We start from the raw sequence: 18,320 nt of genomic DNA on the forward strand, positions 1-18,320 counted from the left end.
CAAATACCGTATGCTAACACATATATATGGAATCTAAGAAAAAAAAAAAAAAGGTCACAAAGAACCTAGTAGCAAGACAGGAATAAAGACACAGACCTACTAGAGAATGGACTTGATGATAAGGGGAGGAGGAAGGGTAAGCTGTGACAAAGTGAGAGAGTGGCATGGACATATATACACTTCCAAACATAAAACAGATACCTAGTGGGAAGCAGCCGCATAGCACGGGGAGGTTAGCTTGGTGCTTTGTTACCACCTAGAGGGGTGGGAGGGAGGGGGATGCCAGAGGGAAGGGATATGGGAACATATGTATATGTATAACTGATTCACTTTGTTATAAACCAGACACTAACACACCATTGTAAAGCACTTATAATAAAGATGTTAAAAAAAAACAAAAAACAAAAAAACCAAGGGGGACTTTAAATTGATGTGCAGTGTAAATTTTTTTCAAAAGATATATCTTTATCATAAAGTGTAAAAATGAATGCAACTTTTTTTTTTTTTTTTTTTTTTTTTTTTACGGTACGCGGGTCTCTCACTGCTGTGGCCTCCCCTGTTGCAGAGCACGGGCTCCGGACATGCAGGCCCAGCGGCCATGGCTCACGGGCCTAGCCGCTCTGCGGCATGTGGGATCTTCCCGGACCGGGGCACGAACCCGCGTCCCCTGCATCAGCAGGCGGACTCTCAACCACTGCGCCACCTGGGAAACCCAGAATGCAACTTTTAACAAGAGGAAAAACAAAAACAAAATCAGGATAAACCATCTACCTTTGGCCTTGACCCAATTTTCTCCACTCTTCTCGAGGACAGTTCAGCCACCTCTTCTGTCTCATCTGCACATCTATTCAAACCTTTTCTATTCTTAAAGAAGAACAAAACAAAACAAAAACTCTGAAAGTTTCTATTCCATTGGCTTCTCGGAGTATTTTTGTGTACTCCTTTATTTTACCAGGTCTTCAAATGTTGGTAGGTCACAGGGTTTTATCCTTAGGCCACTACTCCTCTGGTCTACGTGCTCTTTTCAGATATCTCACCTACTCTTGTAAATCAACTGCTACGTAAATGCTGATAACCTCCAAATCCATAATACACTGTTGGCCTCTCCCCTGAGTTTCAAACTTGCTGGACACTGTCAGCCAGACTGACCAAGAGGCAGCTCAAACTCAACATATTCAGAACTGAACTTACCTACATTCCCTCCTAAATGGCTCTCTTCTAGAGTTCTCTAATTCAGTTGGTGGCATCATATAATCAGTCATTGAAACTAGAAACCCAAAGTCGCCCACAACTACTCTTCTCTCACTCCCCAACAATCACTCAAGAAGTCCTCCCTATTTTACCTCCTGAGTATTTCTCACACTGCTCTCCTCTTCACCCTAAAACAATGTCATAATGGTTCAAGACCTCTGCCATAGTTTCTGCAACACATTTTTCCCCACCTTACAGAATACAATGTAAGAATAACACAAGGCCACTGCCTATTTTTCTAGGTTCATTTGGCATTATTCCTAGCACCAAATTTATGTTTCAGCAAGCAATAAACTACCCAGTTCCTGACCTATATATCACAGTATTCTTGCCTCTGAGCTTTTGCTCATACTGTCTCCTCTGCTATTGCCTTTCTGTCCTTCCTCCTGAAACTCCTCCTTATCATTAAGAGGAGCTCAGGTGCTATATTCTTTAGGAAGCTCTTCCTGAAACTACCTTTCTTCCTTTAAGGTTAGGTGCCCCTCTTCTGTACTCTCATTTACCTTGTTCTTTCTATGTATTGTACTTCCCACACAGTGTTATAAGTATTTGTATTTTCTATGTATTGTACTTCCCACACAGTGTTATAAGTACTTGTATATGTCCCTCTTCTCTACTGATCTCTGTAGCTCAGAGCCTAGCCTACAGTCTGACAAACCGCAAGTAATCAACAGATATTTATTTAATGGTTTAATAGATGGAGAAGAAGCAGAGGGGATTTTTGTTGGGAGTAAGAGGAACAAACCTGTCAGCCCCAGGCTTCTGAACTTCAGAAAAATTGTTAACTCCAGCTCAACTCCACAAATCAATCTCTGGTGTTGTTATCAGATACGAGAAAAGACCAAGGATGAACAGAGAGAAGATGAGAAAAGAAAAACACAGATTTTGTGGTTAGACAGATAAATCTCCCCACCAAAGATGTCCACATCCTAATCCCCAAAACCTGTGAATATATTAACTAAAATGCTTAGTTAGAAAGAACCTTCCAGATGTGATTAAGTTAAGGATCTTGCAGTAGGAGATTATCCTGGATTATACAAGTGGGACTAATGTAATTACAACGGCACTTATAAAAGCAAGAGGGAGGCAGGAGAGCCAGAGTCAGACAAGGAGAGGTGACTATGGAAGCAAAGTTCAGAGTGACGCAACTGCTGGTTGGGGGCCATGAGCCAAGGAATGTGGGCAGTCTCAAAGCTGGAAAACCCAAGAAAATAGATTCTCCCTTACAGCCTCCAGAAGGATTGCAACTGATATCTTGATTTTAGCCCAGAAAAACCCATTTTAGACTTCTGACCTCCAGAACTATAAGATAATAAATTTGTATTGTTTTAAGACACTAAGTTTGTGGTAGTTTGCTATGGCAGCAATAGGAAAATAATACAAAAGTGTATAAAATGAGATAAATAATATCTACAAAATTGCCTCAAAATATGAACTCGAATTACCACAGAATATAGCAGAATTCATTGTTGTTAACTGTCTAAAAGTTTACACATAGAGTCACATACAAATAAATAAAAGGACTGTCTGGATATAAAATGAAAATTTATAGGATAATTTGATAATCTTTTAAAGATGGATATGACTAACCAAAGTAGCTCTAGTTTTAAAGAACCATGATTTTTTTTTCTAATAAATTTATTTATTATTTATTTTTGGCTGTGTTGGGTCTTTGCTTCTGCACACAGGCCCCTCCCTAGTTGCGGCGAGCGGGGGCCACTCTTCGTTGCGTTGTGCAGACTCCTCATTGCTGTGGCTTCTCTTGTTGCGAAGCACGGGCTCCAGGCACTGGGGCCTCAGCACTTGTGGCACATGGGCTTCAGCAGCCGTGGCTCATGGGCTCTAGAGCACAGGCTCAGCAGCCGTGGCGTACGAGCTTAGTTGCTCCGCGGCATGTAGGATCCCCCTGGACCAGGGCTCGAACCCATGTCCCCTGCACTGGCAGGCGGACTCCCAACCACTGTGCCATCAGGGAAGTCCCCAAAGAACCATGATTTTAAGGGAAGTAGTATGAAGGACTTATGTTAAACATTAAGTGATTTAAAAAGGGATTTTGATAAGCAATCCAAAAGACGTGATATTTTTCATTTCCATGACATATAAATACAAAAGTAATAAAAATAAGAGCCTTATTTGTTATAAGATCTGACTTTTTAAATATGGAAGCACTACCTACAGAATTGGCATATTTGCATTATTTCTCCCCCAAACTCACACACACACATATGTCAAGATAACTAGAAAATATGTATTAATATCTACATAAATTTATTATAAATCTCATGGGCAGAGTTCAAACAACTTACTTTCCTTTGTCCTTCAACCATTCTGGGTTCTTTTCCTCTTCTTTTAAATCACAAAGTTCAGGAATGTCAGTATTCGTTGCTCTTCGCGCCTCTGCTTGTTTATGTAGCCACTGAAATGAGAATGAAGTTTAATGAAGGACACAAAAGTCTTGTTTTATTAAAAGTTACTTTTAGATTTTCCATCTTCCTATACAAGATGGAAATACTATTTGTTATGGACTGAATGTTTGTGTCCTCCAAAATTCATATGTTGAAGCCCTAATCACCAATGTGATGGTATTTGGAGATGGGGCCTTTGGGCGATAATTAAGCTTGGATGAGGTTATGAGGATGAGACTCCCATCGTAAGATTAGTGTCCTTATAAGAAGAGGAAGAGACCAGAAGGCATGCTGGCACCCCACCCCACCCCAGCGTCCTGACCTTGGACTTCCCAGCCTCCAGAACTGTGAGAAGTAATTGCCTGTTCTTTAAGCCACCCAGTCTATGTACTTTGTTACAGCAGTCTGAGCAGACTGATAAAATAATTGATGGTGGTGATTTTAAACTTCTAGTTTTTATACATCTTTAAGCTTTTTTTTAAACTTCACTAGCTGATTAAGATCAAATGTATAAAAATTTCTAGTCCAAATTTCATCCAAATTTCTGGGAGTTCATGTGAATATTGTTTTATTTTTCTTGTTTATAATGTATATATATATATATTTTTTACATTATAAAAATATATAAATGATTTTTAAAATTATAATTTTATAGTTACAGAGATACTTTTATAAATAATAAAATATAGAAATATGCTATTAATAATAAGAAAAAAATTAATATTTATTAAGTGTCATTATATCTTAAGGAGATTCAATTATTTCCACAACTTTTCAATTGAGGTATCAGTTCACACCTTACAGTAAAAAAAAAACAAAACAGTTCTTACTGCTTACACAACTAAATATACAATATTCAAAATCCCAGAGCTCAGGAATTTATAAATGAATGAAAGATATTAATGCCAAATGTCACATTAGAAATACTTGATATTAATAATTAATTGTAATAAAATAATAAATTTACAAATCTTTTCTTACCGCGACATACACTGACCCAAAGTTTACAAATCTATTATGGAAAATGATGTATTTGATAAAATAAATGCACATGCAACATTTTATCTCCTGGGATAAGCAACAACACTGGATATTAAACCAGTGTTTTCTCATCAGCATTCCGGAGCCAAAAAAGAAATAAAAATCCTGCAAAATATATTTTTCTCAAAAGGAAATATTAAATTTTTTCATGAAGTAATATCTTTAGCCTAATGAATACTTTAAAAATTCAGACCCAGTAACAGTTTCAATATATGGAATAAAAAATATTTTCATTGTGGTCACTGTAACTAACAGCAAGTATACCAACCTCCTCTTCTGCTGCTACCTGTGATTCCCGGAGAGCAGTTGGGAATACTCGAGGGGTAAAGTTGATTTTAATATTGCCGACAGAGCGAGGAGCAGGAATACTGTCTTCCTTTAACTTCTCAAAAAATATAATTTCTGAATTTCTCCCTTCAAAAACAATATTAGCAACTAAGTTATTTATCTCTCATTTCCTAGTTAGCAAACTGACTTTTAAGGTAATTACACATTAAAGCTACTTCTAAAATCCTATACAAATAATCCAAACATATTTTCTACAATAAGGCATGTAAAATCCCTCATTGAAATTATGGCAGCTAATTATCTGTTCTTTCAATGACCTCAGCTACTTTTCTGGGGTTCTCTTTGTTAAACCACACAGTGTCTAACTTACATTCACTATAGAGGAAGCCACTCTAGGCAACTTAAACTACATCAACTCTAGAGGAGGGCACCTAGGCAAAGCCATCATTTTCCTTAAGCTCTGATATCAGTATCTTCTATAAGCTCCCTGGTGATGATATAAAAGTTTTTCAGCTATTAAAGACAGCTAATGGGAACAGGCAAAGAGTTGTAATGAAAGGCCATACATTTGTATAAAGGTAGTTAGATGTAATAATTATTAAGTCAATATAAGAGAAGAAATTAATCTATATGTTAGAATATAAACTATATGAATAAAGGGAAGGAAAGGTACTAAAAAGGAAGAGTACTAAAAACATGATATACAGATTTAAAAGGCAAATATCAAAATTGTTTAAAAAAAGATTTTCCAGAAACATGACAGAGAGTTAATATCCTTGATATAAAATGAATACATAAAATTAAGATATAAAACTTCCAATTTAGGGAACTGGAAGTGATGCAGTGGTTAAGAATCTGCCTGCCAATGCAGGAGACACGAGTTCAAGCCCTGGTCTGGGAAGATCCCACATGCTGCAGAGCAACTAAGCCCGTGTGCCACAACTACTGAAGCCCATGCACCTAGAGCCTGTGAGCCACAACGAAGAGTAAGCCCCACTCGCCGCAACTAGAGAAAGCCTGCACACAGCAACAAAGACCCAACTCAGTCAAAAATAAATAAATTTATATATTTTTTAAAATATCTGAAAAAAAGAGAGAAAATTAAAAAAAAATAAAACTTCCATTTTAAAGAAAAATTGAAAATGGCATGAATTAACATTTCAAAGGGAGGGAGGAGGGGAGCAAGAAAGAAAGAATAAGGACTCAAACAAAGAAAGTAACTTCAACAAAGTTCAGCCTCCCTTAAGAGTGGTGTAGTTATGTGCCAAACCTGAGACAACAGAATATGAATATAAGTGCTGTATAAAACTTATGGATCATTATCTTACATGTAAATCTACTTGCAATGGACGTCCTCTTTCCCCTTCCACTGGCTAAAAAACAATGCCAACTGCAGCATCCACCTTGGACACAGAAATGGAAGCCAAATGATGTGATGATATATGTGGCCCCACCAGCTTAGATGGCCCCGTGGAACAAAGCCATCTATCAGGCCTAGATTGATTGCTGTTACATAATAAGTCTTAGATTACAGAGAATTCAATTTCTATCTTATTTGGTCTGTAACTTTGGACCTCTTTATTTCAGCAGTTGGCTTGAACCTACCTAACACAATGTCCTAAGAATTTTATAGCCTGGTAAACTGTTGTTCACTTGTGAAGCCAAGAGACATTCCTAGATATGTAAGAACTAAGTAAATATACCATCTAGTCATGTTTTCTGAATTACTCAAAGAAATGTTCCAGAACATGGACAAATAAAATTAAGAACTCAGGAGTGGGAAACCTGAGGGTAAAAATGAAAAAGGATGGGTTTTCTAAAACACACGAAAAAATGTTGTAAGATTTTTTAATGTTACTACAACAGAAGGAAAACAGAATAAAAAGTAAAAATGAAGTATATAAGTTCGCATTTTATACTAATGATTACTAGGATACACAACATGGAGGGAATAAGCACTATTCTTCCATAATGAGAAATTTAAAAATTACTTTGCTATTAATTTTGTTAAACAAAAGTAAATGAATAAACATTTGAAAATGCTTATGGAAATCATTATGGTGACCATGAGTTACATTAAAAATAGGATATCTAGCTTTCAAACTCTTACAGTAAAATAAGACAAACAGAAAAACATAAAAAGAAATTAGCTTTCTGTTTTCAGCAGCATAGGTTAAAGTTTTTACAAACTTTAACAAGCAATTTTACAAGCAGACAAAATGCTATGAACACATAAAATGCTTGATAAAAATATAACAAATAAACAAAAGTTTCAAGTACATAGTTCAGTTCAAAACCTATGCAAAAGAAAAGCCTTATCAGCAATTTATAGCCAGGGTAATCTCAAAAGCTGACAAAAAGCTATTTGGAAGATTTCAGATATAGATATAGATATCTATATAGGTATACCTATGAAGGTATATATCTATCTAGATATCCATATCTGTATCTGAAATTTTATATATATGAATATATTATATATTATACATATATATATTAGAGACTATATATAAAGGATAAAGACTGGAAATTTAATGCTCATATAGGTACAGAGGTGAAAGCTGAGAATGCAATTACAGCCTGAGAAGGGCTACACTCTCAGTGAAATGGACACATAAAATCTCTGTCCACAACTCCAAGAAAGTGAAGCATGTCTCCTCCTGGGGCTCTGGATAAGAGAAGAAAAAACGTCTCTCATGAGAAACCTAAACTTCAGGTATCCCTTTCGAGTAATTCTACTTCTGCAAACCACTACACATGAAATTTCCTCATATGCACACATAAAAATAATCCGTGCTGAAGATGAGCACACAAACAAAAACTACAAATCACATGTGGATACAATGTATGTTTCTTCCTTAGAGTACGGAGAACAGTCAGCAGACACAACAAACAGGAGGACTGGCCTATTAAGAATCTGAAATACCAGAACAATCTGAAAGAGACTATAATAATTTAAAACATGCTTACTTAAAGAGCTAAGATAGGCTAAAATACATAATGAAAAACTAAGGTAATGAAAAAAGAACAAACAGGTATGAAAGAAGCAAACAGAACTTGCAAAATGAAAAATATTATCCCTGAAATTGAAAACTTCTAGGACAAGTTTAACAGCACATTAGGCATATTTGAAGAAAATTTGCAAACTAGAAGACAGATCTGAGGATATTATACAGAACGCAGCCAAGGAAGATAAAGGCAATTTGAAAACAATTTGCTATTTGAAAACAATAGCTTATAACTTCCCAGAACTGAGGTAAGACATACGTTCTTTGAGTGAAATTATACTCCAACTTCTGATATTATGAGATGAATAAATATAAAACTGCACTTAGAGTAATAAAATCAACATATACCAAAGTGAAGAATTTTAAAGCAACCAGAGACAAAGGATGGATTTACCTTACAAAGGATCAATATTAAATCAAGAGCAGACTTCCCAGCAGCAATATTAAAAGTCAGAAGACAATAGACATATCTTCAAGTTACTGATGGAAAATAACTGTCAATCTTGAATTCTACAACCATCTAAAACATCACTGAATAACAATAACAAAATAAAAATAACTGAACTTAACGTTCAGATCTTTATTAAAGAACTACTAGACAGGTATAAAGACACAGACGTAGAGAATGGACTTGAGGACACGGAGAGGGGGAAGGGTAAGCTGGGACGAGGTGAGAGAGTGGCATGGACTTATACTACCAAATGTAAAATAGACAAATAGTGGGAAGCAGCCGCATAGCACAGGGAGATCAGCTCAGCTCAGTGATCACCTAGAGGGGTGGGATAGGGAGGGTGGGAGGGAGATGCAAGAGGGAGGAGATATGGGGATATATATATATGTATAACTGATTCACTTTGTTATAAAGCAGAAACTAACACACCACTGTAAAGCAATTATACGCCAGTAAAGATGTTAAAAAAAATTTAAAAACTACTAAAGGATTTACTTAAAGGAAAGGTAATTGGATCCAGAAAGAACTTAGATGCAAGAAGCAAAGATAATTAAAAAGCAGTAAATATGGGTCAACAGAAATAGTAATGAGTATATGTGGTAAAGCCACACTAACGACTAAATATAGAGGTTTAAAAATAAGGTGAGATCAGTTGAGTCCCTCCCGCCAAAAAGTGGAATGAAATCTTTAGACAGTAACATAGAGGATGGGTACGACTGAAGTTCATGTATTAAATTTCCTTCTAATATTTACAAGTAATGGTAGAGATTAAATTTTGTTTAGTATGCACATTAAAAATAGAATTGTAATTATATCTATGTATCAAAACAGTTATAAAAAATTTAATATTGATCATTCAGAGAACAAAAATAGAATGTATACCTTTCAAATTAGTACAAAGGAAAGGACGTAATTAAGAAAAATTATTTAATCCAAGGCAGAAAAATAGAAAAAAGAACAAAAAAGGAAGTCTGGTAAATATAAATCACAAAGTAAGAGGGCAAAAGGAAATTCTAAGATGTCTGGATATATTTTATTTTATTTTTTAATTAGTTTATTTATTTTTGGCTGCATTGGGTCTTCATTGCTGTGTGCAGGCTTTCTCTAGTTGCGGAAAGCGGGGGCTGCTCTTCATTGCAGGGCACAGGCTTCTCACTGCAGTAGCTTCTCTTGTTGAGGAGCATGGGCTCTAGGTGCATGGGCTTCAGTAATTGTGGCACGCAGGCTCAGTAGTTGTGGTGCGTGAGCTTAGTAGCTCCACGGCATGTGGCTTCTTCCCAGACCAGGACTCAAACCTGGGTTCCCTGAATTGGCAGGTGGATTCTTAACCACTGTGCCACCAGGAAGGTCCCAGGATATATTTTATTTATAATAATAAACCTAAGTAGCCCATATCAAAAGAAGGACTCACAATAAACAAAAATACACACTAGCAAACTACAAATGATTTATAAACACATTTGTATATAACACAATGACCGAAATAATATAAAATATGAGAACAACTGTCATTCCTCTTTTATACATTTGGAAATTTTTTTAAAAATCTCCTTAATAATTCAAGGACAAAAAAAATCATGATGGGTTACAAAATATTTGCAACTAAATGGCAATGAAAACACAAGATTTCAAGACTTGGTGAATGTATTAATGCAGCATTTAAGAGAAAAAATTATAACTTCATATGCATGTGTTAAAAGATTCAAAAATTAATGCAGACAAATTGTATAAAGAACAGAGAAAACCCAAAGAAACTAAAAGAAGCCAAATAAAAATAAACACAGGAATTAATGGAATAGAAAACAAAGGAACAATAAAAGATCAACAAAACCAAAAATTGCTTTTCTGAATAGACAAACAAAATTTGCAAAATGCTGCAATAGTTGATCAAGGAAAAATAAAATAGTATTAGGAACAACAACAACAAATATATATATATATACACACATTTCTTTCTCAGATTCTTTTCCATTATAGATTACTACAAGACATTGAATATAGTTCCCTGTGCTATACAGCAGGTCCTTGTTTATCTATTTTACATACAGTCGTGTGTATATGTTAATCCCAAACTCCTGATTTATCTCTCCCACCACCCCTCACTAAAAAAAAATGTTTTTAAAAATTATTTCTTATATGTGGAACCTAAAACAAAAAAACAGACTCATAGATACAGAGAACAGATTGGTGGTTGTCAGAGGTGGGGGGTGGGACGTGGGTGATGATGGTCAAAAGGTATGGACTTCTACTCATACAATACATAAGCCCTGTAAATGAAATGTACAGCCTGGTGACTATCGCTAATAATGCTGTATAGCGTATTTGAAAGTTGTTAAGAGAGTAAATCTTAAAAGTTCTCATCTTAAGAAAAAAAATTTTAACTATGTATGGTGCTGGACATATTTGCTAGATTTACTGTGATGATCACTTCATAATATACACACATATCAAATCATTATATTGTACACATGAAACATAATGTCAATTAAATCTCAATAAAAAAAGAATTTTTAATAAATTATTACTTTTCCTCTGTTTCTCCCTTCCCTCTTCCTAATACTCCTATTATGGGAATGTTGTACAACCTGAATGGATACTCTAGTTGTTTTATCTTTTCTATTTTAAAATCTCTTTGTTGGGGCTTCTCTGGTGGCGCAGTGGTTAAGAATCCACCTGCCAATGCAAGGGACACGGGTTCGATCCCTGGTCCAGGAAGATCCCACATGCCACGAAGCAACTAAGCCCGTGCACCACAACTACTGAGCCTGTGCTCTAGAGCCTGTGAGCCACAACTACTGAGACCACGTGCTGCAACTAGTGAAGCCCATGTGCCTAGAGCCCATGCTCTGCAACAAGAAAAGCCACCGCAATGAGAAGCCTGTGCACCGCAAGGAAGAGTAGCCCCTGCTTGCCGCAACTAGAGAAAGCTGGCGGGCAGCAACAAAGACCCAACACAGCCAAAAATAAATAAAATAAAATAAAATAATAAAATCTCTTTGTCATCTTATTCTATTTTCTGGGAAAAAATTAACAATATTACAACTATTTGATTTAATTTTTAATTTTTTAAATTACATTTTAATTTCCAAACTGTTGTTAGGAAAAATTCTTTATTACAGCCACTTGTTGTTGTTCAAGGATTAAAATATGTTCTCATCTCTCTGAGGACATTAATTATAGTTCTTTATTTTCTTTTAATTTTTGAATTTTATTTTTTTTATACAGCAGGTTCGTATTAGTCATCAATTTTATACACATCAGTGTATACATGTCAATTCTAATCGCCCAATTCATCACACCACCATCGCCATGCCCCCATAGCTTTCCCCCCTTGGTGTCCATAAGCTTGGTCTCTACATCTGTGTCTCAACTTCTGCCCTGCAAACTGGTTCATCTGAACCATTTTTCTAGGTTCAACATACATGCATTAATATACAATATTTTTCTCTTTCTGACTTACTTCACTCTGTATGACAGTCTCTAGATCCATCCATGCCTCAACAAATGACCCAATTTCATTCCTTTTTATGGCTGAGTAATATTACATTGTATATATGGACCACAACTTCTTTATCCATTCGTCTGTCGATGGGCATTTAGGTTGCTTCCATGACCTGGCTATTGTAAACAGTGCTGCAATGAACATTGGGGTGCATGTGTCTTTTTGAATTATGGATTTCTCTGGGTATATGCCCAGTAGTGGGATTGCTGGATCATATGGTAATTCTATTTTTAGTTTTTTAAGGAACCTCCATACTGTTCTACATAGTGGCTGTACATTCCCACCAACAGTGCAAGAGGGTTCCCTTTTCTCCACACCCTTTCCAGCATTTGTTGTTTGTAGATTTTCTGATGATGCCCATTCTAACTGGTGTGAGATGATACCACATTGTAGTTTTGATTTGCATTTCTCTAATAATTAGTTATGTTCAGCAGCTTTTCATGTGCTTCTTGTACATCAATATGTCTTCTTTGGAGAAATGTCTATTTAGGTCTTCTGCCCATTTTTGGATTGGGTTGTTTGTTTCTTTAATATTGAGCTGCATGAGCTGTTTATATATTTTGGAGATTAATCCTTTGTCCGTTGATTCGTTTGCAAATATTTTCTCCCATTCTGCAGGTTGTCTTTTGGTCTTGTTTATGGGTTCCTTTGTTGTGCAAAAGCTTTTAAGTTTCATTAGGTCCTATTTGTTTATTTTTGTTTTTATTTCCATTACTCTAGGAGATGGATCAAAAAAGATCTTGCTGTGATTTATGTCTAAGAGTGTTCTTCTTATGTTTTCCTCTAAGAGTTTTATAGTGTCCGGTCTTACATTTAGGTCTCAAACCCATTTTGAGTTTATTTTTCATTATGGTGTTAGGGAGTGTTCTAATTTCATTCTTTTACATGTAGCTGTTCAGTTTTCCCAGCACCACTTATTGAAGAGACTGTCTTTTCTCCATTGTATATCCTTGCCTCCTTTGTCATACATTAGTTGACTACAGATGCATGGGTTTATCTCTGGACTTTCTATATTGTTACACTGATCTATGTTTCTGTTTTTGTGCCAGTATCATATTGTCTTGATTACTGTAGCTTTGTAGTATAGCCTTAAGTCAAGGAGTCTGATTCCTCCAGCTCCATTTTTTTCCCTCAAGACTGCTTTGGCTATTCGGGGTCTTTTATGGCTCCATACAAATTTAAAGATTACTTTGTTCTAGTTCTGTAAAAAATGCCATTGGTAATTTGACAGGGATTGCATTGAATCTGTAGATTGCTTTGGGTAGTACAGTCATTTTCACAATATTGATTCTTCCAATCCAAGAACATGGTATATCTCTCCATCTGTTGGTATCATCTTTAATTTCTTTCATCTGTGTCTTATAGTTTTCTGCATACAGGTCTTTTGTCTCCCTAGGTAGGTTTATTCCTAGGTATTTTATTCTTCTTGTAGCAGTGGTAAATGGGAGTGTTTCCTTAGTTTCCCTTTCAGATCTTTCATCATTAGTGTATAGGAATGCAAGAGATTTCTGTGCATTAATTTTGTATCCTGCAACTTTACCAAATTCATTGATTAGCGCTAGTAGTTTTCTGGTAGCATCTTTAGGATTCTCTATTTATAGTATCATGTCATCTGCAAACAGTGACAGTTTTACTTTTTCTTTTCCAATTTGTATTCCTTTTATGTCTTTTTCTTCTCTGATTGCCGTGGCTAGGACTTCCAAAACTGTGTTGAGTAACAGTGGTGGGAGTGGACATCCTTTTCTTGTTCCTGAACTTAGAGGAAATGCTTTCAGTTTTTCACCATTGAGAATGACATTTGCTGTGGGTTTCTCATATATGGCCTTTATTATATTGAGGTAGGTTCCCTCTATGCCCACTTTCTGGAGAGTTTTTATCATAAATGGGTGTTGAATTTTGTCAAAAGCTTTTTCTGCGTCTATTGAGATGATCATATGGTTTTTATTCTTCAATTTGTCAATATGGTTTATCACACTGATTGATTTATGTATATTGAAGAATCCTTGCATCCCTGGGATAAATCCCACTTGATCATGGTATATGATCGTTTTAATGTGTTTTTGGATTCTGTTTGCTAGTATTTTGTTGAGGATCTTTGCATCTATATTCATCAGTGATATTGGCCTGTAATTTTCTTTTTCTGTAGTATCTTTGTCTGGTTTTGGTATCAGGGTGATGGTGGCCTCATAGAATGAGTTTGGGAGTGTTCCTTCCTCTGCAATTTTTTGGAAGAGTTTGAGAAGGATGGGTGTCAGCTCGTCTCTAAATGTTTGATAGAATTCACCTGTGAAACCATCTGGTTCTAGACTTTTGTTTGTTGGAAGATTTTTCATCACATTTTCAATTTCATTACTTGTGATTGGTCTGTTCATATTTTCTGTTTCTTCCTGGTTCAGTCTTGGAAGGTTATACCTTTCTAAGAATTTGTCCATTTCTTCCAGGTTGTCCATTTTATTGGCATAGAGTTGCTTGTTGTAGTCTCTTAGTATGTTTTGTATTTCTGCATGCAGTGTCTTGTAACTTCTTTTTCATTTCTAATTTTATTGATTTGAGTTCTCTCCCTCTTTTTCTTGATGAGTCTAGCTAATGGTTTATCAATTTTGTTTATCTTCTCAAAGAACCAGCTTTTAGTTTTATTGATCTTTGCTATTGTTTTCTTTGTTTCTATTTCATTTATTTCTGCTCTGATCTTTATGATTTCTTTCCTTCTGCCAACATTGGGGTTTGTTTGTTCTTCTTTCTCTAGTTCCTTTAGGTGTAAAGTTAGACGCTTTATTTGAGATTTTTCTTGTTTCTTGAGGTAGGCTTGTATAGCTATAAACTTCCCTCTTAGAACTGCTTTTGCTGCATCCCATAGGTTTTGGATCGTCGTGTTTTCATTGTCATTTGTCTCTAGGTATTTTTTGATCTCCTCTTTGATTTCTTCAGTGATCTCTTGGTTATTTAGTAACATAGTGTTTAGCCCTCATGTGTTTGTGTGTTTTACGTTTTTCCCCTGTAATTCAATTCTAATCTCATAGCATTGTGGTCAGAAAAGATATTTGATATGATTTCAATTTTCTTAAATTTACTGAGGCTTGATTTGTGACCCAAGATGTGATCTATCCTGGAGAATGTTCCGTGAGCACTTGAGAAGAAAGTGTAATCTGCTGTTTTTGGATGGAATGTCCTATAAATACCAATTAAATCTATCTGGTCTATTGTGTCATTTAAAGCTTCTGTTTCCTTATTTATTTTCATTTTGGATGATCTGTCCATTGGTGTAAGTGAGGTGTTAAAGTCCCCCACTATTATTGTGTTACTGTCAATTTCTTCTTTTACAGCTGTTAGCAGTTGCCTTATGTATTGAGGTGCTCCTATGTTGGGTGCATATATATTTATAATTGTTGTATCTTCTTCTTGGATTGATCTGTTGATCATTATGTAGTGTCCTTCCTTGTCTCTTGTAACAGTCTTTAGTTTAAAGTCTACTTTATCGGATATGGGTATTGCTACTCTAGCTTTCTTTTGATTTCCGTTTGCATGGAATATCTTTTTCCATTCCTTCACTTTCAGTCTGTATGTGTCTCTAGGTCTGAAGTGGGTCTCTTGTAGACAGCATATATATAGGTCTTGTTTTTGTATCCATTCAGCAAGCCTGTGTTCTATTGGTTGGAGCATTTATTCCATTCAGGTTTAAGGTAATTATCGATATGTATGTTCTTATGACCATTTTCTTAATTGTTTTGGGTTTGTTTCTGTAGGTTCTTTTCTTCTCTTGTGCTTCCCAGTTAGAGAGAAGTTCCTTTAGCATTTGTTGTAGAGCTGGTTTTGTGGTGCTGAATTCTCTTAGCTTTTGCTTGTCTGTTAAGCTTTTGATTTCTCCATTGAATCTGAATGAGAACCTTGCCAGGCAGAGTAATCTTGGTTGTAGGTTCTTCCCTTTCATCACTTTAAGTATATCATGCCACTCCCTTCTGGCTTGTAGAGTTTCTGCTGAGAAATCAGCTGTTAACCTTATGGGAGTTCCCTTGTATGTTATTTGTCGTTTTTCCCTTGCTGATTTCAATAATTTTTCTTTGTCTTTAATTTTTGCCAATTTGATTATTATGTGTCTCAGCGTGTTTCTCCTTGGGTTTATCCTGTATGGGACTCGCTGTGCTTCCTGGACTTGGGTGGCTATTTCCTTTCCCATGTTAGGGAAGTTTTCGACTATAATCTCTTCAAATATTTTCTCGGGTCCTTTCTCTCTATCTTCTCCTTCTGGGACCCCTATAATGCGAATGTTTTTGCGTTTAATGTTTTCCCAGAGGTCTCTTAGGCTGTCTTCATTTCTTTTCGTTCTTTTTTCTTTATTCTGCTCTGCAGCACTGAATTCCACCATTCTGTCTTCCAGGTCACTTATCCATTCTTCTGCCTCAGTTATTCTGCTATTGATTCCTTCTAGTGTATTTTTCATTTCAGTTATTGTATTGTTCATCTCTGTTTGTTTGTTCTTTAGTTCTTCTAGGTCTTTGTTAAACATTTCTTGCATTTTCTCGATCTTTGCCTCCATTCTTTTTCCGAGGTCCTGGATCATCTTCACTATCATTATTCTGAATTATTTTTCTGGAAGGTTGCCTGTCTCCACTTCATTTAGTTGTTTTTCTGGAGTTTTATCTTGTTCCTTCATCTGGTACATATCCCTCTGCCTTTTCATCTCGTGTATCTTTCTGTGAATAGTAAAGGTTTCTTGATGCACTGTGACTGTTTCCACAAACTGATTTCACCAGGAGTCCCTCATGTGAGGACGTTCTGTCAGATTCTCTTGGTGTGTCAACTGTCTTCAGGTTCAACATATGAATGAAGTTTGGAGGTTGGTGTCCATCCTGCTAGCGTTGGAGGGTCTTCTGCAGAGGCGGGGGGTGGCTGTGGCTCACCGTGGGGACAAGGACACTGGCAGAATTTCTGGGAAGTACTCAGCGTGAGCCCTCCCAGAACCTGCCATTAGCCCCACCTAATTATACTTCTTTTTAAGTTTTCTTCTATTCCCTGCATTACTTGGTTGTTCCAATTTGCATTTTTCTGTTTGGTTCTTGGCTGTCTGTTCATATTAAAGATGAAGTACAAATATTCTGACTGGAAGTTTTGTGTACATGAATCTAAAGATTGTTGACTAGTGAGCTTCAGCATGGTGAACTAGTGGGGCCATTATAAATGCCTATACTAGTTAGTATCCTATACTAGTTAGCTTCCCTGTAGAGGAATTCTCCAGTCTACATAACAGGTGCACTGGGCTCCTGCATGCATATGGGGAAGAGAATAGAGCTGGAGGGGATCTCTTGAATCAGTATTTAGATTTTTACAATGCAGACTTTCACTCAATCTCTGTATTTTCAGAGCAGAATCTCACTCAGTCCTCAATTGTGCAGAAAGTAAACCTCCAGTTATCTGCTGTAGTACGGGAGGAGAGCTGGTAATCAAAGTCCTACGCACTTTCAACCAATCCCATTTTTTTCCAGACCTACATTTGCCCCTACCTTTAGACGTACCTAGTTCTACCAAGTTAAAAAGGGACAAATCCACCTGCCCTGAAGCCTCATCTCTCCCACTACAATGCTTTTAGTAGCTTAGCAAATAGATAGCTCAGCAAATCAAAACTAGTTCAACAGATACCAGTAACTGACCTCAAGAGGCTTCCCCTTTTGGATTTTTTTATTTTTATGTGGAACATTTTTAAAGTCTTTATTGAGTTTGTTACAACATTGCTTCTGTTTTATGTTTTGATTTTTTGGCCTCGAGGCATGTGGGATCTTAGCTCCCCGACCAAGGATTGAACCTGCATGCCCTGCATTGGAAGGCAAAGTCTTAACCACTGGACCGCCAGGGAAGTTCCGGCTTCCCCTTTTGAACAAAGCTGTTTCTAACAAGACAAGAAAGCCCCCATAGTCATGTAACTAATTAATGCTCATTGATTCCCCTTTCCTCGTACCTTATAAATATAGACAACAGTACAAGAGCAGGGACCCTCAATTGGAGCCTTTTGGGGGAATGGCCTCACTATGCCTGGCCCTAAGCATAACTCTGTGGAATAGTAAGAACTTGAGGAAATCGTGCACACTTTGATGCTTTCCTGCCTAAAATCAATAAACATTATTTTTTCAATTTTATTGAGAAATAATTCACGTACAATAACTATACTCATTTTAAAGTATATTAAATGAGTTCTGACAGATGTACATGCTCCTGAAATCACAATCAACACAGAAAATTTCTATCACCTCTAAGAGTCCCCTATAACCCTGTGAAGTTCATCCTTTCCCTTCACTCCTGGCCCCAGGCAACCACTGATGTGCTCTCAGTCATTATAAATTAGTATTTTCTGGAATTTCACACACTATGGACTAGTGTCTTGC

At 36.3% G+C, this 18,320-nt stretch overlaps 1 protein-coding gene across 1 annotated transcript in view; it reads right to left on the bottom strand.

Moving 5' to 3' along the window:
• The window catches only part of DNAAF4 (dynein axonemal assembly factor 4), a 74,456-nt gene that overhangs the window by 11,958 nt on the left and 44,178 nt on the right, over nucleotides 1–18,320 (bottom strand). The window contains exons 5-6 of the mRNA XM_082846641.1: nucleotides 4,966–5,111; nucleotides 3,558–3,667 (exon numbers count right to left, since the gene is read on the bottom strand). Coding sequence (XP_082702767.1) covers nucleotides 3,558–3,667; nucleotides 4,966–5,111 — 256 coding nt within the window. The remainder of the gene's footprint in view (nucleotides 1–3,557; nucleotides 3,668–4,965; nucleotides 5,112–18,320) is intronic.

Source organism: Leucopleurus acutus (assembly GCF_964270905.1).
Source record: "Leucopleurus acutus genome assembly, chromosome: 1".
Taxonomy (NCBI): domain Eukaryota; kingdom Metazoa; phylum Chordata; class Mammalia; order Artiodactyla; family Delphinidae; genus Leucopleurus; species Leucopleurus acutus.